This window comes from Zea mays, chromosome 5 (genome assembly GCF_902167145.1).
Source record: "Zea mays cultivar B73 chromosome 5, Zm-B73-REFERENCE-NAM-5.0, whole genome shotgun sequence".
NCBI classification, from domain to species: Eukaryota; Viridiplantae; Streptophyta; class Magnoliopsida; order Poales; family Poaceae; genus Zea; species Zea mays.
Window position 1 is genome coordinate 182,796,892 of NC_050100.1, and position 22,577 is coordinate 182,819,468.

Sequence of the window (22,577 nt, forward strand, 5' to 3'; positions counted from 1 at the left end):
AAATATAAATATAAACGAGTAATACCTATTACATACCTCTCCGCACGGGCAACTGTCCAAAAATTCGAAATTCATATATCATACCACGCCACGCCGCGATCTCGATCCACCAACCGCGCTGTATACCGGCGTACCGGCCCGCTGTTCGGTGTCCGCGAATGCCATTTCAGACCCACAATTTCGTTTCGACTGCACGCGCTTGGTCCATACACCGGATCCATCACTGCCCGTTGGCCGTTGCACTTCGCCACACGAACGTCCAGATGTGACTCGGGGTCCACCAAAGGCACCGTACACGGTACACCGGTTATCTCTCCTTCGCCATTTCAAATAGGTTTAAACATCCCGCTCAATAGCCGGAGACCGTAGCAGCGTAGCCAGTAGCCCAGTACCCAGTAGTACCCAGTAGCCATCTCCATCCAGGCTCAAACCCTAGGGAATCTACCCAGAAATCACACCCCAAGCAGGGTCCTATCGTATCAAGAAGCCGTCGCGGGGGCCGGATCGCCGCGGCTCGGAGAGGAGCGGAGCGAAAATCGTGAGCAACCTTTGCTGTTCTCCAGTGGATATGTTCTTGCATCTTTTCGGGCGGTTCGTGATTCGATTCTTCTTTGTTGGTTCTGTTACCACAGATCTGCGGACAGGTAAGGATTCGGAGGCGGGATCAGGAGCTGAGGGAACCTGTTCGAGGTGAGAATCGAAGGACAGCAGGGGGGGTTTGGTTGGTTCTTTCGTGGGATTTTGTTGGTTCAGCCTCCGTCTCTTTGTTCTTACGTGTTTGACTGGTTATTTTGGTTCGAATACCTGCCAAGGATGGGGAATATGAGTAGAGCGGCTGGGATTTGCATGGTTTTGATGGTTTTCTTGAAGCTCTTGTCTGAACTGTTGCTCTTGTTTGCCTTGTGTTTTTCTTGCAGGTGGCCTAGACTCGTAGGGATCGCGTTGACATTGGGAGAAATCACGGAGAGGCGGAAACCGAGCAATAGCCAATAGGTGCGTAGAATTTGGTGAATAGGTTGCTCACGTCCTCTCTGAATATTTCTTGACAATCTGGCAATTTCATCCAAAAAAAATATTTCACGCCTCCAGGGGAAGGGAAGAGCAACAGTGCCCGGGGCACCAAGAATTCGTTGCATAGATCCAGGAGAAGAACAATAGAAATCTGGGCAGAACGAGAGCAGAACTGTAAGAAAATTTATGGTTTCTTGGTCCATTTACTGATGTGCTGATTCATTGTCTGGTTGGTTCTTGAATCACTGTCTCACCGATATGAGCTACACAAACTTCTCGCAGGACTACAAGATGCCTCAATTGAGAACTGCCAGCAGGCCGGCGCTCGCCAGCAACTCTGCTGGTGGTTTTTTTATCAGGAGAAGGGTGGCATCACCAGGAACTTCCCAGGCAAAGGGCGCCGCCAAGCCGCTGGCTCGACGGGTCCGAACACCTGCAGCGAGGGCTAAACCAAAGAGGAGAAGCCCCCTACCTGACTGGTACCCAAGGGTCCCACTCCGTGACATCACATCAATCGTAAAGGTGGTGAACTATTTCCCTAGACTGTATTTGGATGTTCCATAAATTTCTTTAATATTGTGTATGTTCTGTGCTAATATTATGCCATAAACTTCACCATGCTAGAACTAATATTGTGTAACCATGATTTGATTGAGGATGACAGTAGCATGAAATTGCAGGCTAAGCAAATCTTTTATGCTTAATCCAGTGATTAACATAAAAGTTGTTGTAGTTCAAATGGATTAGCGATGATTTTGTTAGGCCAATCAGCACCCTTTTGTTTTATTTGATTGGATTTTGCTGTTCTCAGTTTATGCAGTCAGCAATATGAATGTGCTTAAAACTAGAGAAAGGTCTGATGCTCCCCTCTTTCAAAATTAAGTTGCTTTAGTTTTGACCTAAGCCAAACTCTTCTAACTTTGCTCAAGTTTATAGAAAAAATATTTAACATATACAATTTACGGTACATAATGAATGCGTTATTTAAGACTTATTTCATTGTGGATTTAATGAAATTAAGTTGATGTTGTGATGTTGGTGTGTTTTTCTATAGGCATAATCAATTTTAAAACGGTTTGACTTAGAACGATAAAAGACTTACATTTTTGGGACCGATGTAGCTAGCAGTATGCAATAAGGTCAATCTTATCGATATATTTTGCACCATTTAATATATATTGCTGCTTTGCAATCTTGTAAATGCAGTATCATCATGCACTGAATAACATATCATGTTAGACGTTCACTAACATTTCAGTATTTCACTATAGGTAGTCCATGCTTTTGTTTGTCGATGCACACTCAAAAATTGCTTGTCCACCATGCTACTGTACTAACTGCAATTTACAGGCTCTTGAGAAAAGAAATCGCCTAGAGGAGGATGCGGCTCGGCAACACATCCAATCGAATGAAGATTCTTCACAGCCTGTGGATCCAACAACTGCAGAACATAGTAATCCTGATTCTCAAAGCACGCAAACTCAAGAAACACCGGGTGCTGTTGCTTCTGGTCCAAGCTCAACTTCAGCTGTTGCAAACCGTGTGACTTCTGTGGCTGAGGGCAAGCAAGAGGCAACGGACTGCTCCTTGCAGGTGGCTCCATCCAAGCCAAATGATCCATCTCCCGCTGATCTGGTGAAGAAACTGTCAGGTTCGATAGAGCAGATTGAAAAGATGGTGAGGCGCCATATGAAGGAAACTCATCCAAAGGCTGCTCAGCCTTCCAAGGTAGTTGTCCAAAGGCGCATACTGATGTCCATGCGATGAGCTCAGCAACGATTTCTCTTGTCTGCTGCGTTCTTGGCCGCTAGTCAAGGTATGTCTAGGGATGGGGATTCCTGGTTCTCTGCTTGAGGACACTGTGGTAGGAGTAAAAGAGGGATTTCTAGCTTCTCTGCTTGAGAGCATGGCTATCTGTTGGTACAACTTGCCATGGTATGCTTACTGCATACGACTTCAGTTGGCTTCACCAGAAACGAACCACTGTTGTTCACGTCTTTCTGTTTGTGAAGTATAAGACTTCACTGCGTAGTAGTAAGGCGTACTAGATATTTGTGGCGTTTAGTTCACCGAAAAGATAGAGCAGTTACGAGTTGTAGTAACAGCTTGAATTCTTGACACTTCAATTGATACAGTTAGCCTTGCTTATTGTTCCAGATTTTGGTTGTGGTTGTGCTCATCAAATTCTAGATTCTGAGTTGATATCCGAAAATGGCATGAATACCTTTCATTTCGTGTTTTTTTTTTCTGTCTCGTTTTACTGGATGCAGAATTCCAGACTCGTTTAGGTTTACAGCAAATTTCCCGTGCTCTCTTCCAAGATTATATAATCCAGCTTATGGAAGCACCTAAGAACCTGCTTACGGATTATTATAATCTAGACATCGAGATTATATAATCCATCTAATAATTTGTGATGTTTGTTTATCGCTTAACTTATCTAAATTGGATTATATAATCTAGAGAATAAACAAACAGAGGTGTTTGTTTAGGATTATGATGTGTCCAAATTATATAATCTAATTCAAAATTTATTGGATTATATAATCTGGACAATTATAATCCTAAACAAACACTCCTAAAGCCTTCTTCGTTTGTCTAGGAATGGATGAGAAATCGTTCCAGCTGATCAAAACTTATATAAATTAGAGAAGCGCTAGAAATTATTCCATGCCTCAATTCCGGAAAAAGGAACGGTCCCTAAGTGTGCTTGTCTTTCATTCTCTATACACGATATCTTGACCATGGAGTTCTCCACATAAGTTATTCGTCTCTCCTAGACATCAGGCCATTGCATACCGGTGATAGAAACTAGAACCGTCATAGAAACACCTTCTACCTTTCTTTGCGAATGCAATCTCCTCCCACCAAGTGCTCAACTGAAGAGAGCCTTGCGTGAACTGTATCATCTGCGCACCAAAGTGTTCCCAGGCTAGAATTCGACCCTGTTTGTTTTCGCTTATTTGACAGCAGCAGGGGTGAGAATCGTATAATCCCAATAAACACCCTGCAATAAACTTGCTTCTCCCAATCGCGCCATCGTCCAAAATCGAAAACTGAACTACTAATCAAGAATAACGACGATTACAAGAATCATGTCCAAGAAAACGACGATTACAAGAATCATGTCCAAGAAAAACAGAGCCGATGTGTACAGTGGTGGTGATCCAACTCTTTAGAGCTGATTTGGTGACGAGGATTATAAGAGATCTATGGGGGAGGAAATCTCTTGCCATTCTTTTTTATATATAGCAAGAGATTTCTTCTCTATGGGTGCATTTTTGTGAATGGCTGCGTATTCATCAGTTCTTGAAAGACGGTTATTGCTGGCAGCACTTCGAACCTAGTGAGTGTCCAATGCACCAGCAAAGCAAGGTTTACATGCTGCACATAATTCTTTAATGCACGATGGAGATGAACAAACACCATTGTGATTCTGCAGATGCACGATTGAAGATGCTGCGTGGAGGAAACGGCATGTCATCAAGGCTCTGGATTTCTGATACTCTTGTACTTTTGTGATAACATGAGCAACGATGAGAACTGGAGAGGTAAACAGTTGGTCAGTGTTTTTGAACCTCACTCAAGTAGTCAAGTTGATGGGATTCATACGGAACGATATCTGATGCTTAACAAAACAAATAAAAATCCTCCAATTCCATACAAGAAGTTAAGACAGGACATCATTCAGCATATGTGTATTTTCATTCCCGCTTGTGGGAATCATGTATGCGACCACAGAAGGAAACCAACCTGTGTACCAGCAATTATGGTGTGACTGAGTGGATGGGCTGCACAGGAAAGCACCCTTTGGGATAAAGGAACAAACTTGTTTCCTGCAGGTTGATTTTCCCCGGAGACTCTTGTTTCCTCTCTGGAATGTGGAAAACAAGTGGGAAAAGGGGGCATAAATATCATATGATAAATGGGCAAAATTTTTAAAAAAAAAGTCCAGGGAAAAATCAATAGATAAAACAACCAGAAGTCTGGAGCTTCTTTAGGTACATCTCCAGAAAATAAACAGAATATGAAGGATCATCTACAAACCAAAACAAAGGGTAGAGCAACTTACTTGTAGTCCACATGGCATGCAGAGCTGGTATCTGGATGAAAGTCTAGTAGATAGATTCCATCATATGAGGAAGATCCAACTGCATAGATCTGGACAATTTTTTAACATCAAGGGAACTTCTCAACAGTAAACAGGAGTGCATCATTCAGCATATTTTTTTGCAGGTACTAAAGTTTAGTGTACTCAGAAATGTTCTTACTGAAGATGTCAGCAGCCAGGTTGGCTTTCTTAATTGCTTTTGCAGCACCAAGTCTGTGCCCTCCCTAGTAAAAGAAAAGGAAGAGTACCTCAGAAGTCGGAACAGGCATACTTTAATTAAGAATATTTGTAGGCACCTAGGTTACAAAAAGACACGGTGGGATACTTACAACCAAGCAGGAGGAGGGCAGTGAAGATGAGTCACATTGAGATTGTTAACATTCAGGACTCCAGACCTAACATGAGATGTGCGTAGAAGAAAATCACTGAAATCTAATGCGCTTAAACCAGTGGAAGAGTTATCTTGGGCTAAATTTGGCGATTTGAAAGGACCATAGATGGAAATTTCTAAAATGAACAATGATCCTTAAAGGTGAATTCGGAGATACATACCAGCCATCATCAAGATGGAAGGCCAATTGATATGAACAACTAGGGTTGAAGTCTATCGACAGAATCGGACTTGAAACAATGTTTGATTGTTCCTGAAAAATATCAATGCCAGAACAATGGTTTGCAAAAAGATATGTTTCAGAATCAGACAGGGTTCCCGATTTTAGTTTATGAGTAATGCAAAAAAAATATACTGGTTTATATCATGTAATCTGCTAAAAACAAATATATTTCAATGTTTTCGTTGAAAATGTTGGAATATAACAAAACGTGGTTGGTGTTTCAGAATGTTACGCTAACCAGGGACACTCTAAAGAGAAGAAAATGGCAGGGGGGCTCCAGATCCTGTTTCTATGATTGTGAGGAAGAAGAATCAATTCAATACTTTTTGGATGTGGGGCTTAACTGTGCAACTGAATCTTTCTGGGTAGTATGATATTTGGATTGATAGCTGGTTTCTATGGGGAAACAGTTCCATATAGATATAGTTAGCCCAGCTGGTGTTTGCTGGCCGATAGGGAAAAAAGCAACACCATGCATATACTATGAAAACAAAACCATCAAATCTCCCACCGAGATTATCTGCTAGAGGGCAGGATTAAACCCCAGGATAAACATTTTCGAGAAGGGGCAGCCATGTTGCATGCAGCAGTGCTGTTTCCATCCTTGACAAGCAAGGCCTCAGCAGCATAATGCAAGCAAGGTGCTGAACCTACAAGGTGAGACCTGACAGTTGAAGAAGATAATATTAAATGGGAGATCTTGTTGGTGAAGGTCAGCTAGTACAGAGGAAATTGCATCCAAAATCCAACAGAAAATGGTAGGATTGTAAACTTGTGTTAGTAGATTTTCCTTCTCTGTGGCAGTTTTTCTGCGTGGGAGTATGGTAATCCAAGGTGTTGCTTTGATGTATGACTTGAAATATTAGGTGATACACATACTTATCACAAACTTCAAATGATTTGTACTCATTACCATGGTAAAGAAATTCAGAAGCCGTCCACTATAGATTATGGTTTTGGATGTTAAAAATCCAAAAAAAAAAAAGTTTTCAACATCAGTCCAAGTGTAAGAAGATGCTTTCTGCAGAGATGAGTAGACACTAACAAAAACGGATTAAGGAGGTTCAAAAACCTAGGTTGAATGGACATAAAATTGTATTCTCAGCAGACAAAAATATCATGCATTCGAAAATTCAGAAGGACTGCAACAAGTATGTGTCAAGCAATGGAAGGACCATTACCCAACAGCGTTATGAACTTGCATGTTAGGAACTTGAACGGATCAGTTGGAAATCTCAGTAACGATGGCAAGCAGAATTTTGGGAGCTTCCTGACTCCAGATGACCTGTGGTATGGTTGTTAGGGGTGCCAAATCTCAGCCCCCACCCCCTTTTTTGAAAGACCAGTTGCCTGGCTTAATATTAATAAGGGAGAAAGAAAGAGTCAACATGTCCTTACAAGCGCGAGAGGCACTACACCCATGACAGACTGCCATATGGATCAAAAATATTTTTTCTGAACCCAGGGTAGGACCACGGTACTCTTTCGGAGTATGCCTCCAACTTTCAGTACTCTTGTATGTTATCTTGGACACTTTCAATGGTATTGTTAAAAAAAGCAATTCTAAATTACATTTAAGTGTTAATAAATAATGAGGACTCCTTTAATGCATACAATTCTCATTATACTATGTGTACAAAAAAAGGAGTCAATGTGTCTTGAAGCATAGAAATGGGCATGTTCATTTTAGCAGGTAAATCCATAATGACAAGTCTTTATTTTTCTTCTGCATACCTTTAGCGATGCAATTTTGCCCAATAACGTTGATAATTTCACTGACATCAATTGCTGAACCTGGAAATATTAATCAAGAATACAAACCCTCATGTCACCAATACAACTATATATTGCTGCATCAAAAAGTACCGAAGAATTTATCTACAGCATAAATAATAGCAGTTTATTCAAACTAATAAAGAAACTAGGTAGACAAGTCTGCACAGATCCAAAGAATAGTTTGGCATTAAACAAAGGCCATGATCGGTGCAGCAATTGTGACCATTTTTTTCTCGAACAACAACGGAACTGTGTGTCATTTCATTTACAAAAGAAGAAACAATAAAAAGAAGAGGCTAAAGAACACTCAACATACACCGGTCGAAACAGTTACAAGCATGCCTGCCACTGTGAACCTGTAGAGCGATGCCATGACAAGGCATGGGTTTGTGGGCTGTGGGGGATTTTCCAGCCCAAGGTTTTGCTTGGCTCCTTGACAAGGCAGGCAATGGCGATGCTTTTGCACCATGTCCCTAAATGGAAGAATTATCATGCAGGGCCCCACCCCCTAGAGTTTCAATTGGAAAACTTTGTGACAATTTTCAATATCGGTTGGGGAAAGGTGGGCAACTCATTTATACTCCAACAGAGAGAGAGAGAAAAGACTACAGAACCACATGTGTTGAATACATAAAGTTAATCTGCTAAACACCCAAACCCACCTCGTTGTGGCTTTGAAAAGCAGCTGATGCCCTCCCTCCACGGAGATCCCAAACATGAATTGTGCCATTTTTAGTTGCACCAAACACAGTCTGCAAAACAAATGGTAAATGTCCATCTATGGGATGGCTTGATAAGTAAAAAAACTTGAATTGGCTGCTTAAGTTAAGGGTGTAAATCAGATGAGCAAACAAAGATAATAGAAAATGTAAAGCGCATTGAAAACATAAAACAGCTAGCAAAACCTCCATTTGTTTTAAGAAGAAAAAAATTGGGGTTTGGAGGAAACCTTATAACACTTATCACACATCCACTAACTCCTAAGCTTATGGAAACATACTGATATGATCTCTACTCCTTAGGTTGTATGAGTGGTGGGGGGTAGAGCGCAGGCTGGAAGAACGGGGGCGAGAGGACGCCGTGCTGTCGCACGGCTGGGCACAATGAGAGGCAAGGAAATAATCTCTTCTTTAGATTAATTTCTCGCTGACCATCCTGGTTACAGAGATAGGACTTATATAGTCCCTGATCGAAACAAACTCCCCTAACAACTCCTTATTTCTAGGACTTATCTAATCTATAACAAACTCTCTATCCTAACAAACTCCCTCTAACAGCTCCTTACTTCTAGGACTTATCTAATCTGTTTGCAACAGAAATTGCTAATAACTCTCTATGCTTTATCTGCGCCATCCCTTACAATGGGCCGGCCAGTCGGCCTTTTAGACCTCCGGCTGTACACATTGCCGGTCATAACATCTCTCCCTCCCTCGACGAACAGCTCGTCCTCGAGCTGAAATTGAGGGTATGAAGCTGTGAACTGCTGCAGGGGCTCCCATGTTGCATCTTCTGGCTTTGCTTCACTCCACTGCACTAGCACGTGCCATTGTCCTCTCTTCAATCGGGCTCTGATAATCTTCTCTGGAGATGGCAGCAGTCGACCGTTTTCCATCGGTGGCATGGCTGGAGGCAGTAAGGGGGGACTACCCCGAAATGGCTTGAGGAGTCCCACATGGAAGACGTCGTGAATGCGTGTCCCTTTTGGCAGCTCCAGTCTGTACGCCACAGTGCCCACCCTTTCAATCACACGGAATGGTCCTGCATATCGTGGTCCCAGCTTCCCTTTAGGGTGGTCGACTAGTGACTGGGCATTTCGATGTAGGAGACGGAGCCAAACCCAATCATCAATGCTGAACTCGAGCTCACGGTGTCGCCCATCATAAAACCTGTGTGCGTGTTCTTGAGCTTGTAGTAGCCTGTCTCTGACCTCCCCAAGGAATAGGTCACGTTCCTGAAGCATCTGGTCCACAATTTGAGTTTCAGCAGTCCTAGGTTGATATGGAACAAGTGGTGGAGGATCTCTTCCATAAACTACACGAAACGGAGTTGTTTTCAGTGCTGAATGGTATGATGTATTGTAGCAATACTCAGCCCAGGCTAGCCAGTCCACCCAAGCCCTAGGTCGATCCCCCGTGATGCATCTCAAATACATGGCAATGGTTTTGTTGACTACTTCAGACTGACCATCTGTTTGGGGATGAAATGTTGTACTCATCTTCAATTTCACCCCTGCAAGTTTGAAGAGATCTTTCCAAACGTTTCCTGTAAACACCGGATCCCGATCACTGACTATGGAACTTGGGAAGCCGTGTAGTCTTACTATGCCCTCAAAGAAGGCTCGAGCTACTGTGGCTGCGGTGTATGGGTGATTCATGGCAATGAAGTGTGCATATTTAGAGAACCGATCAACCACTGTCAATATTACCGATTTTCCATGGACCTTTGGCAGACCCTCAATGAAGTCCATTGCAATATCTGCCCATACTTGTCGTGGTACTTCTAAAGGCTGAAGCAGGCCTGCTGGTTGAAGAGCCTTGGTTTTATTCTTTTGGCAGATGACACAGGAGCGCACCCAATCCTTTACTAGTGCCTTGTCTTTGTGCATGAAGAAGTCTGATCTGAGCCTATGTAGTGTCTTTTGTACTCCACCGTGTCCTGCAGAATGTGCGGCCTCTAGTATTGCTGGAATGAGTGTGGAGGAGGCTGGTACAAACACCCGGCTGCCATGCATTATTAGTCCCTCCTGTGTATGCCATGGATCCCCCAAGCTTCCTTCTTTGATTTGTGCACTGAGCTGCTGCCCTTCCTCGCTGTGTGCACATTCTTCTTCTAGATCTTTGTACAGTTGGAAAGTGGGTGCTGTCAGAGCATAAATTGATTCATTGGTTGTATCACGGCGCGATAATGCATCCGCCACTGTGTTAAGTCTTCCTGCCCTATATTCTACCTTGAAGTCAAATCCAAACAGTTTACTAATCCACTGATGTTGTGGTACTGTTGACAATCGTTGGTCCAGCATATATTTGAGGCTAAAATGGTCAGTACGCACCACAAACTGTCTACCCCATAAGTACGGACGCCAATGGCGTACTGCTTGTACCAATCCAATGAGCTCTCTTTCATAGGCTGCTAGCTTTATATGGCGTGCTGCAAAGGGCCGGCGGAAGAAGGCTATAGGTCCCTGGTCTTGGTGTAGGACAGCACCAAATCCTGACCCTGACGCGTCGCAGTCCACTATGAAAGGGCACTCGAAATCTGGGAGCTGCAGTACTGGCGCTGAGGAGAGTGCCTGTTTAAGTGTTTGGAATGCTGAGTCTGCGTCAGTTGACCACTTGAAGCCTTCTTTCTTGAGGAGCTTTGTTAATGGAGCAGCGATTACTCCAAAATCCTTGATGAATTTCCGGTAATAGCCTGCTAGTCCCAAAAATCCTCGCAGACCCCGTGGTGATTTTGGGATTGGCCATGATGTTACTGCCTCAATCTTGCTACTGTCCATGGCCACCCCTTTGGCTGATATTATGTGTCCCAAATAAGCAACAGATGTAGCCCCAAAGTTACACTTGGACTCTTTGACAAAGAGCTTGTTGGTGTGTAGCGTTTCTAGGACTGCCTTGACATGTATTAGATGTTCTGTCCATGTTGCACTGTATATGAGAATGTCATCAAAGAATACGAGGACAAAACGACGGAGAAACCCTCCCAATACTTCATTCATTAAAGCCTGAAATGTTGCTGGGGCATTTGAGAGGCCAAATGGCATAACCAAAAACTCAAAGTGCCCATGGTGCGTCCGGAAGGCAGTTTTGTGGACATCATCTGGGTGAACCCGAACCTGATGATAACCAGAACGGAGGTCCAACTTAGTGAAAAATTTTGCCCCTTGAAGCTCATCGAGTAGTTCATCGACCACTGGTATAGGGAATTTATCCTTGACTGTTTTCTCATTGAGTGCCCTGTAGTCAATGCAGAAACGCCATGAATTATCTGGTTTCTTTACTAGAAGGACAGGTGCTGAAAAAGCTGAGGTGCTATATCTGATAATGCCTTGCTCTAACATGGTCATGCACTGTGCCTCAAGCTCATCCTTTTGAAGCTGTGGGTACCTATATGGCCGAACTGCTACTGGTACTGTTCCTGGCAGAAGATGGATCCTGTGATCACACCTTCTAGCTGGGGGAAGGCCACTAGGTGTGGTAAACACTTCCTGGAACTGTTGTAGCAAGCGGTCCATCATAGGTTTTGAATCTTCACTTGCTGCATTGACTGTTCGAACTGCCGGGTGCATGTGAATGTCATCTCGTGAGGAGCCCATGCCTTTCCATAGAATCCGCTTGCCTCGTCTCCAGAAGGCAAGACACAAGTCTTCCAGATCCCAAAGGGTTGGCCCCAGGGTGCGCAAAAACTGGACTCCGAGGATAATATCGAAGGAGTCCAGTGGAATGGCATATGCGTCCATTAGGAAGTCCTCGAGGCCGATAGTCATGCTAATGCTGTTTGGGAACCTGCAGCAGGAGACCTTGTCACCGTTTGCCACCGTAGCATGGAGACCTTGGCTGGGATTGTACTCCAGTTTAAGAGTGCTTGCAGTGCCTAAGTTGATAAAGTTGTGAGTAGAACCCGTGTCCAGTAGTGCTGTGAGAGCATGTCCTCTGATAGATACCTCTAGCTGCATTGTGCCCTCAGATTGAATACCAGTCAAAGCATGCAGTGATATCACTGGTTCTGGTTCCTCAAGATCGGTCTCCATGGCTTCCCCCTCCTCAAAATCAGTGACCTCTAGATAGAACAGCCGAGGGCATCGGTGTCCTCTGACAAACTGCTCATCACAATTGTAACAGAGCCCCTGACGTCGACGCTCGGCCATCTCAGCCGGTGTCAGCTTCTTGAATGGTCGTTGCGGCGCTGTACTAACTGCTGTTGGAATTTGTGGCTGTAGTGCCGGGACAGGTACTGATGGGCGATGGGGCTGTCGCAGAGCCTTGCTGGGTGTTGCTGCTGGATGGATGTCCAGGGCCTGGGATCTCCTTTCATATGCTCGCGCTAAGCTCAGCGCTTGATTAAGGTCTCGTGGCGCCATAAGCTCCACATCGATCTTGATCCGATCCGGTAGTCCTGCAGTGAATAGTTGCACCTGCTGCTCCTGGGAGAGAGGTGCTGTTTGGGCTAGCAGATCCCAAAATCTTTCCTGATAATCATCCACTGTCGTGCGAAAGGGTAGTCGTGCCAGTTCACCCAATGGATTGCTGCGAAGTGGCGGTCCAAACCTTTGTTGGCAGAGCTGTTTGAAATGAGACCATGATAATGGCGGTGCATCACGCTGGAGTTGTCCATACCAGGTTCGGGCGACCCCTGTCATGTGATATGAGGCCAGCCAGACCTTCTCTTCTATCGTGCGTTGGCCATCGAAAAACTGGTCACACCGGTTTAACCACTGGATGGGGTCCTCCTTGCCATCAAACGTGGCGAATTCCAGTCGGTGGAAACGGGGAACGCCGACCATGGATGGTGGGAATGGGTTGCTGGGCATGTGCTGTGGAATGTTTGGCATTTGTGGCAGAGGTGATGGCGAGTGCGGCAAGGGCAGTAGGTGGATTGGCAGGGGTGTGGTGGTGGTTGTGTATGCGGCGGCGGAGGTGTGGATGGGCTGCGGGGGTAAGGATCCCTCAGGGACTAGTGTGGTTGGCGGCAGGCCGCCGTACCCTGGCATGCCGTAGGGGCAGCCAGATGGAGGTGTATCAGCTGAGGTTCCTGGATTTTTTTCCATGGCTGTGACGCGAGATGAGATGGAGGACATCTGGGAGTTGAACTCCCCCAGCTGGCGCTGCATGTCGGCGAGCATCGTGGTGATCGACTCCAATGATGGCGGCACCGTGGCGGAGGCCAAACTATCGCCGGTGTTGGACCCTGGCATCTCTGATACCAGATTGATATGATCTCTACTCCTTAGGTTGTATGAGTGGTGGGGGGTAGAGCGCAGGCTGGAAGAACGGGGGCGAGAGGACGCCGTGCTGTCGCACGGCTGGGCACAATGAGAGGCAAGGAAATAATCTCTTCTTTAGATTAATTTCTCGCTGACCATCCTGGTTACAGAGATAGGACTTATATAGTCCCTGATCGAAACAAACTCCCCTAACAACTCCTTATTTCTAGGACTTATCTAATCTGTAACAAACTCCCTATCCTAACAAACTCCCTCTAACAGCTCCTTACTTCTAGGACTTATCTAATCTGTTTGCAACAGAAATTGCTAATAACTCTCTATGCTTTATCTGTGCCATCCCTTACAATGGGCCGGCCAGTCGGCCTTTTAGACCTCCGGCTGTACACATTGCCGGTCATAACACATACACACCAGTGCTAGCTTGGGAAAAAAAACCTCGACGGCTCAACCTAAAATTAACCCTCATCTAACACAAGGGCGTGGAGATGTGAAATACCTCGAGCCTAAGCCAAATCCCATAGCTGCAAGTCCTAGCAAGTAACATCACACCTGCTAGACTAAGGGAAACTCCATGACAGACAACTATTACTATAGTAGAATGATAAGATTAAACCCTTTTCTGATCTGACCAGTAACTGTCTGGTTTGCATTATCCCACCATCATCAGAGGGCCTCACATCTGGCTGTAATGTCCTTTTTGTTCAATATAACTATGTAGTATTAGGTCCATCATAACAACAAGATTAAGTTCGTGAGATGTTTTTATTCAAACATCATAGTAACAAGATGATTAAGTTCATGGGATATCGTTTTTACTCAAACAGCGTATCCATGATTAATTACCCATTATATAAAACAAAGTTACCTCAATAAGCAAGCAACATTTGTTATTGAATATTTCAAATTCTTATGCATACCCGATTATCCACAGTTAACTTGACAGTGTTGAACTGAGCTTCTGGAGATGCCACAAGCTCAAGACAGTGTGTCTTACTTGATCGCCTGTCCCACATGTACACTGCCCCATCAAGGCCAGATGCAAATATCCTAAGAAAGAAAACTGGTAAGTGCAAATCCTCATAGACAGAGCTAGAGCAAATTCAAGGGGGTGTGCTTTCCTTGTGGTGTGGGTGCAAGGATTTGTAGTGAAAATTTGGCTCTTATCACTGTTTTCTTTATTTTTGTGTGTACACGGCTGCACCCATTTTACTCTTATCACTTAATATAGATCACCCCAGTTTCCAGCAAGGCAAAGATTTGTTTGCATATTGGTACGTACACCGAAATACCACTAAGATATCGATAATGACATTCAAGTGCCCTAAATAGAATAAATTTTCAACGGTGATAGTGACACTGGCAACCAGCTGGTGCTGGCACAGCACGTGTGAAGTGGCAATGTGTGCAGTAATGGCAGTACGGTGTTGTGCAGCTGCTGTTGTGACCATTTTCCGCAGGTTGTAGTGTTGTTGATAGTGCTTTCACTTGTTGTGGTAGTTCTTTAGCTTTGTTGCTTTGTCTTGGTTGTTGGTGTACTACTTAGTATGACCTTGTTTTTATATAATCAGCATTCCAGGATTTGTTAAAAATACCCTTTATTTACTTTACAAGGCAGCAGACACCCCTAAAAGAAGGCATTTAGGTTCATGAAGCAGCAGCAACCATCAGCAAAATCTACATATATCTCTTCTTCGATAACTCACCCAGCCCAACCCGCATAGCTACACTTCTTTGGTAACACGTCATGTTTTGCAGTCCTTGGTTTCTTCAGCTTCACAACTGTCCATATCTCTTAATTAAAGGACCAAGGACAAAGAAAACCAGAGAATACGATACATCTTGATTGTCTAGAGCAAGCTCCACGGTACTAAATAGCAATATTGTGTTATTAGTCTTATTTCACAGAGAGAGCTGCGGCACGAAGAGGTGAATTGCCCTGAAATTTGTTACCTACCGTGACTTATCATCTGAAGTAAAAGTTATATCAGTCAAACTCTTGCAGGATTCAGAGTAGAGCGAGGGGAATTTCGATTTTCCTTTATGCAAAACCTGAAATGGTAATAATTTAGGTCAGAGGAGATGAATGCTTAGAAAACGGTTCATACATAAAGCTATAATCCCTTCTAATTTACAAAGATTTACAATATTTAGAGAAGTACAAAGATGTCATTCAGAACCTTTTTTACATTGTGGAAATTCAATTTTGATGCATACTGATGGAAAGTTTATCTCTGATTCAGACCCAAAACACTATTTTTGTCATAGATTCTTGAACATTATGCAGCTATATAACTGACAAAAAACTGTGGGGAAATCATATTGAACAAAGAGACAACATTGTGTGATAATCTAGGAATAGAAAGAAAATGGAAAGCATAACACATGATTTGCTAATGTAAACCAACAACAGACATGTTTTCCTTGCATAAAAATGTGAAGCATTTATGAGGAACAACACAAAAGGGGAGCTTACTTCAGTTGGTGTAGATGAGACATAGCCAATATCAAAGAGGAAAACGTTATCACTTTGATTTGATGTGCAAGCAATCTGCAGCAGAAAAAAAATTACAATAAAATACATAGAAACCAAATGAACTCATAAATATCTCAATCTTTTTTATTACAAAGTACAAAACGTATTGCAGTACCAAGCTGCATGGTAGTTAGGCTTGGTAAACATTGATAGTATAAAGTAGCTAAATATTTTGGGAACTGAAGTATCTGAAACTGAAAAATCACATACTACATTAAGAACAAATATGCAGTTATACACTGTACCTCGTCTTGGTTTCCTGGATTCCATCGGACAGCATTTAGGGGAATTCGGTTAGATATATGGAGCACATAATTTGATGATTCATCTGGCATACCTACAAAGAAAAAGAAATGAGTTGCACACCTAAGCTTATAAGCTAAGAAAACTTTAACAGCTTTGCAAATGAAGATTTAAAGAGTCCTAGTTCTCCCACTCTGAGTGTCATTTTTTCAACTATCTTGGTGTGCTTTGAGAATATACAAATTAGAATTATATTTGCATGGACAAGAATGTATCATCAGAAGGTGCAGAGGTAGCTCTTTGTCTAGGAAAAGTCAGGTTCTTAAACTGATTCCTAGTTTCCAAATCACATGAAGATAGGAAGCTATGGTTAGAGAAAAATAATTTTAACCAGAAGACGATGCATGTTAGAAAGGAGGTCATGTGGGTTCTAGTTTTAACTTACTGCATGGTGGGCCATATTTAGAGCAGTACAAAGTCTCAAAGTCATGCACCGTCAGACACCCTGAGAGTGTCACTGATGCAATGTATATTCCCTGCACCATTAAAATCAGAAATGAGGATGCTCTGATATTACTCGTATGACAAATTTATTCTGACAAAATGGAAGGCAGGGAGCTGGAATTTGCAGTCATGCTAAACTAGAAAAAATATATTTGCACCGAATATGCATTTTACCTTTCTATCGAATTCTATTGCTGAAACACCCTCCCTGTTCAAATACAATAGCTGTTAAAATGGATTAATGGAGCTGTAGGAAGGTGACAATTACATCACTATAAATAAAAAAAATACTCGGCCGGAGAGGGAAAGATCGCCCTCCCGGTATTAAAGACCGAAACATGGTCTCGGCCAAGAAATCCCTGAACACTGGCCCACATCGCTAGCGGGTCGTCACCGCCCACTCTACAACGGCCCAGCCAGAGGGTGGCGCGCAGGCGCGGGACGTAACCTGGGAGCGGGCAAGGGCGAGGCACAGCGAGGGGATTTTTTTAACCAAGCCAGAAATTCGCCCCCGAGGGGAATCGAACCCGAGAACTGGAGGTGCTACTCGGAAGCCTTAACCATTACGCTAGAGGCCCTTTCGCCATCACTATAAATCATGAAAGGTAACACTCCAAAAGCTATAAAAAGACTGACCTTACTGGATGAAAATTTATAGTTGAAGCACTAATTATTCGATCCACCTGATAGAAGCAATCACAATAAACCTGTCAGTTGTATGAAGTACTGCAGCTCAGTGTTACAAGAAAAACATGGACCAAAGGATCAGCATTACGTATGTCCGACACCTTTCCTCGCCATGAATGTAATACTTGTGATCGAAGGCCCCAACCTTGTCAAGATAAAATTAAATGAGAAAATTAAAAACAAGATTGGAAAATGTATATTGAAAGGTAAGAATAAAACAGACAAAAAAATGTCCCCCATTTTCCATTTTCCAGAGATGATATCTAAAGTTCTAAACTCCTAGTCCCCAGTGCACAACCGTTAACACAAACAGACCATAGGAGCTAGTCGGCAAAAGTTGTGAAGCTCATAAGTCATAAAGATATTTCTCCCGGATTACAGTACCTTTATTCTCTATTTTGGCATTGAGGAGCAGATATTCCACTAAATAATTTAACATTTTGTTTTTGAGCAGAAACATATAGCTGTGCTAGGATTAACTAAAGGGGGTTCTAGGCCAGGATAAACTAAAAAGGGATAGTTGCACTAGGATTAGGTTACTATAATTAAACCTTGGCCTGGAGAGTTACCCGTCCTGTTTAACTCCTACTATTAAGAAATCTCAAATGGTCCTGTTTAGCTCCTACTACTAAGAAATCACAATGGCGAACTAAATAAACAACAAAGAACCAAAAGCAAAACTATTATCAGCTATCTGTTTCGAGAGTATGGCACCTCGGTGAAGGAATCAAGAAGGAGGCGCGAATCTCTGTGCTGGAACCTGGAGTCTATGCGGCCGTCCAGCTCCGCGATGATGCGCCTCCACCGGTGTCTCCTGCGGCCCAGAAGAGGTTCAGACTTCAGAGGGCAACGAAAAGCAAAAGGCAATCGAGGGTTGTTCTGAGGGGGCGCGGAGCACCTAGGAGGCGGCGCGGGCTCCTCGCCACAATGAGGCGGCGCCGGCACGAGGAACTTGTCCATAGCCGACGGCTAGGGAAGGCACCACTCGATTAGGGTTAGAATGCCTGTTTGGTAGGACTCCCAACCAGCTCACACGGGCTCCCGCTCCAGCTAAGCTCCATGTTTGGTAGCGGTAGCGCTCCCGAACTCGCTCACTCTCGACGGCGCGGGAGGCCGCAGCGGTGCAGGATGACGAGGAAGGCGAGCTGTGAGAGATCGCCGCGGCTCGGGAAGCCCTCCAGGCAGCCGTGAAGTAAGAGGAGGCTCGCAGAGACCGCCGCCGCCGTCGAATCCTGCCGGAGAAGGGCGGCGGGAGCAGCGGAGAAGGAAGCGACGGGAAAAAAGGCGAAGCGGGGCGGAGAATGGACGGTTGGAGCCGGAATGCCGGATGAGCGCTTCTCACGCGAGCAGGATGCCGAATCGCGGCGGCGTTTGGAAGCGCGCTCCCGAATCTCGCCGAGTGGAGCCGAGTACCAATTACCAAACAGGCTAGACCCAGAGTATGTTCCCGCCAAAATGAGAATTGGCTGAAAATGCAGCTAGCGCGGCGCGCCGGCGCCCGCCCCGCAAGACGCGATTTTTTTCCAGAAGTAGTGTTTGCCAGTTTTTACTTAGGGAACATATCGATGCTCAAAAGGGTACGGTGCTCAAATACATATTTTAAATCTAGAACGTTCATCCAACATCTAACATCTAACAAAAACACTAATTTTACAAAAAAACTTCTTTCACCTTCCTCCTTTGGTGAGAGTGGTTTTTAATCAAATTAACTGTTGTCGCTGGACGTGAGATGGATGTCTCAGATTTAAAATGTATACTTGAGCACTATACCCTTTAAGCACCAAATATGTTCCCTTTTACTTATGCTTAAACACAGGGCCATACATGAAGGGTGCTGAGGCGCCGGAGGCACAGACGGAGGGTGCAACCGCACTCAGGGCTCTAAAAATTGAGAGCCTCTAGCCATTAGATACTAGCATTTTTTTGTTAAACTTATTTATTAAACTAATGTCTAAATTACTTATTAAATATTTTTTCCGTTCTAAAATAATATTTTTAGATTTTACTTTTTTATATTTATATTTAAGATGACGACGAATATAGACACATATATGAAACATATACACTATGAATCCACTAATAAAAACAAATTGAATTCTATTATGATACATACATGATGATTGCTTCGGTGGAGAGAAGCTTTTTAAATAGAAATTTTTTTATGAACAATTTAAGGTCAACAATGACTCAAGAGAGGTTAAATGGTTTGGTGATTCTTTATATTGAAAGGAAGTTGGATGAGATTGATCTCAATGATATAAACGATAACTTTATATCATAAAATGTTAGAAGAAATTTTTAGTAATATCATGTAACAAGTGTTTTTGTTATATTTCTATATTTATTACTTTATAAACTTCAAAACAGTATGACACTTTTTATACGTTAAATATATATATATGTGGATAGGGTCACCATATCGAATTTCGCCTTAGCCTCTAAAAAGTCAGAAACGGCTCTACTTAAATATAAAGATACTCGATAACATATCAATTATGAAGTTGTTTGGTTTGGTGCACAACCACCTATCCTGCTATACGTATGCAAATATAAAGATTCTGTTGACTGACCTAGGTTGTGCAAAAGAGATCTCCTAGACTCGCTCTAGATAAATGCATTTCAGGCTGTCTCCGGCAACGTCCCCTAAATTTGAAAGTCGCCTAGAGGGGGTGAATAGGGCGAAACTGAAATTCACGAAGTTAATCACAACTACAAGTCGGGTTAGCGTTAGAAATATAATCAAGTCCGCAAGAGAGGGCGCAAAACAAATCGCAAGCAAATAAAGAGTGTGACACGCGGATTTGTTTTACCGAGGTTCGGTTTTTGCAAACCTACTCCCCGTTGAGGTGGTCACAAAGACCGGGTCTCTTTCAACCCTTTCCCTCTCTCAAACGGTCCCTCGGACCGAGTGAGCTTCTTCTTCTCAAACACTTGGAACACAAAGTTCCCGCAAGGACCACCACAGAATTGGTGTCTCTTGCCTCAATTACAAGTGAGTTTGATCTCAAGAAAGATTGAGAAAGAAAAGAAGCAATCCAAGCGCAAGAGCTCAAAAGAACACAAGCAAATCTCTCTCACTAATCACTAAGGCGTTGTGTGGAATTTGGAGAGGATTTGATCACTTGGGTGTGTCTAGAATTGAATGCTAGAGCTCTTGTAAGTAGTTGAAGTAGGAAAACTTGGATGACTTGAATGTGGGGTGGTTGGGGGTATTTATAACCCCAACCACCAAACTAGCCGTTTGGTGGGGCTGTCTGTCGCATGGTGCACCGGACAGTCCGGTGCACACCGGACAGTGTCCGGTGCGCCAGCCACGTCACCAGGTCGTTGGGTTCCGACCGTTGGAGCTCTGACTTTTGGGCCCGCCTGGATGTCCGGTGGCACACCGGACATGCACTGTAGAGTGTCCGGTGCGCCACTTCGCGCGTGCCTGACTTCTGCGCGCTCTGGCGTGCATTTAATGCCTCTGCAGGTGACCGTTGGCGCGAGGTAGCCGTTGCTCCGCTGGCTCACCGGACAGTCCGGTGCACACCGGACATGTCCGGTGAATTATAGCGGAGCGAATTCCCGAAGCTGGCGAGTTCCTGAGATGCTCTTCCTTGGAGCACCGGACAGTCCGGTGAATTATAGCGGAGTGCCTCTAGATTTTCCCGAAGGTGAGGAGTTCAGCGTGAAGTCTCCTGGTGCACCGGACAGTCCGGTGCGCCAGACCAGGGCACACTTCGGTTATCCCTTTGCTCTCTTTGTTGAACTCAATCTTAGTCTTTTTATTGGCTAAGTGTGATCCTTTGGCACCTGTATAACTTATACACTAGAGCAAAACTAGTTAGTCCAATTATTTGTGTTGGGCAATTCAACCACCAAAATCAATTAGGTGTAAGCCTAATTCCCTTTCAATCTCCCCCTTTTTGGTGATTGATGCCAACACAAACCAAAGCAAGTATAGAAGTGCATAATTGAACTAGTTTGCATAATGTAAGTGCAAAGGTTGCTTGGAATTGAGCCAATATAAATACTTATAAGATGCGCATGGATAATTTCTTCATTTCTAACATTTTGGACCACTCTTGCACCACATGTTTTATTTTTGCAAATTCTTTTGTGAATCTTTTTCAAAGTTCTTTTGCAAATAGTCAAAGGTAAATGGATAAGATTTTGCGAAGCATTTTCAAGATTTGAAATTTTCTCCCCCTGTTTCAAATGCTTTTCCTTTGACTAAAACAAAACTCCCCCTAAATGAAATCTCCTCTTAGTGTTCAAGAGGGTTTTGATATATCAATTTTGAAATACTACTTTCTCCCTCTTTTGAACATAATAGGATACCAATTTGAAATTTCCAATTGAAAATCATTTTTAAAATTAGGTGGTGGTGCGGTCCTTTTGCTTTGGGCTAATACTTTCTCCCCCTTTGGCATGAATCACCAAAAACGGAGTCATTAGAGCCCTTAGAATTACTCTCTCCCCATTTGGTCATAAATAAATGAGTGAAGATTATACCAAAGACGAAGTCCTTTTGCTTGAGACTTATGCTCTCTCCCCCAAAGATGGAGAGTTGCCCGGAGTGACGACGAAGGATGAGTTACGGAGTGGAAGCCTTTGTCTTCGCCGAAAACTCCAATTCCCTTTCAATACACCTATGACTTGGTTTGAAATAGACTTGAAAACACATTAGTCATAGCATATGAAAGAGACATGATCAAAGATAGATGAATGAGCTATGTGTGCAAATCAACAAAAGAAGTTCCTCGAATCAAGAATATTTAGCTTATGCCTAAGTTTGTTAAAAGTTTGTTCATCAAGAGGCTTGGTAAAAATATCGGCTAATTGATTGTCGGGGACCATAATTAGGGGTACCCTCAAGACGCCTAATTCTCAGCTGGTAACCCCCATCACCATAAAGCTACAGAGGCCTGATGGGTGCGATTAAGTCAGGGATCAGTCCGTACGAGCGACTCGATCACGCCTCGCCCGAGCCTAACATCGGGCAAGGGCAGCCGACCCCTAGGGATTTCCGTCTCGCCCGACACGTAGCACTCTGCTACACCCCCAATGTACACCTGGATCCTCTCCTTACGACTACAAAAGGAAGGACCAGGGCCTTCTTAGAGAAGGTTGGCCGCGCGGGGACGAGGACGGGACAGGCGCTCCCTTGGGGCC

The 22,577-nt window shown here is 43.7% G+C and overlaps 2 protein-coding genes across 2 annotated transcripts; one reads left to right on the forward strand and one right to left on the reverse strand.

The window, feature by feature from the left end:
- The first annotated feature begins 376 nt into the window (after window positions 1–376).
- On the forward strand, window positions 377–3,172 carry LOC100275429 (uncharacterized). The gene is made up of 6 exons (NM_001196684.1): window positions 377–538; window positions 633–690; window positions 918–993; window positions 1,090–1,185; window positions 1,294–1,533; window positions 2,362–3,172. The coding sequence occupies exons 5-6, from the start codon at window positions 1,303–1,305 to the stop codon at window positions 2,776–2,778; spliced, it is 648 nt and encodes a 215-aa protein (NP_001183613.1). The 5' UTR covers window positions 377–538; window positions 633–690; window positions 918–993; window positions 1,090–1,185; window positions 1,294–1,302; the 3' UTR covers window positions 2,779–3,172.
- Window positions 3,173–4,057: 885 nt separating this feature from the next.
- Window positions 4,058–18,849, reverse strand: LOC100382616 (uncharacterized). Its single transcript, NM_001175341.1, has 18 exons — window positions 18,319–18,849; window positions 18,135–18,234; window positions 17,509–17,565; window positions 17,370–17,416; window positions 16,908–16,941; window positions 16,675–16,765; window positions 16,232–16,323; window positions 15,927–16,001; window positions 15,408–15,502; window positions 14,371–14,500; window positions 8,175–8,264; window positions 7,471–7,530; window positions 5,675–5,766; window positions 5,452–5,517; window positions 5,283–5,346; window positions 5,084–5,172; window positions 4,765–4,885; window positions 4,058–4,554 (listed from the first exon to the last, which is right to left on the reverse strand). Exons 1-18 carry the CDS (start codon window positions 18,378–18,380, stop codon window positions 4,495–4,497), a joined length of 1,425 nt encoding a protein of 474 aa, NP_001168812.1. The 5' UTR covers window positions 18,381–18,849; the 3' UTR covers window positions 4,058–4,494.
- Between the last annotated feature and the right edge of the window lie 3,728 nt (window positions 18,850–22,577).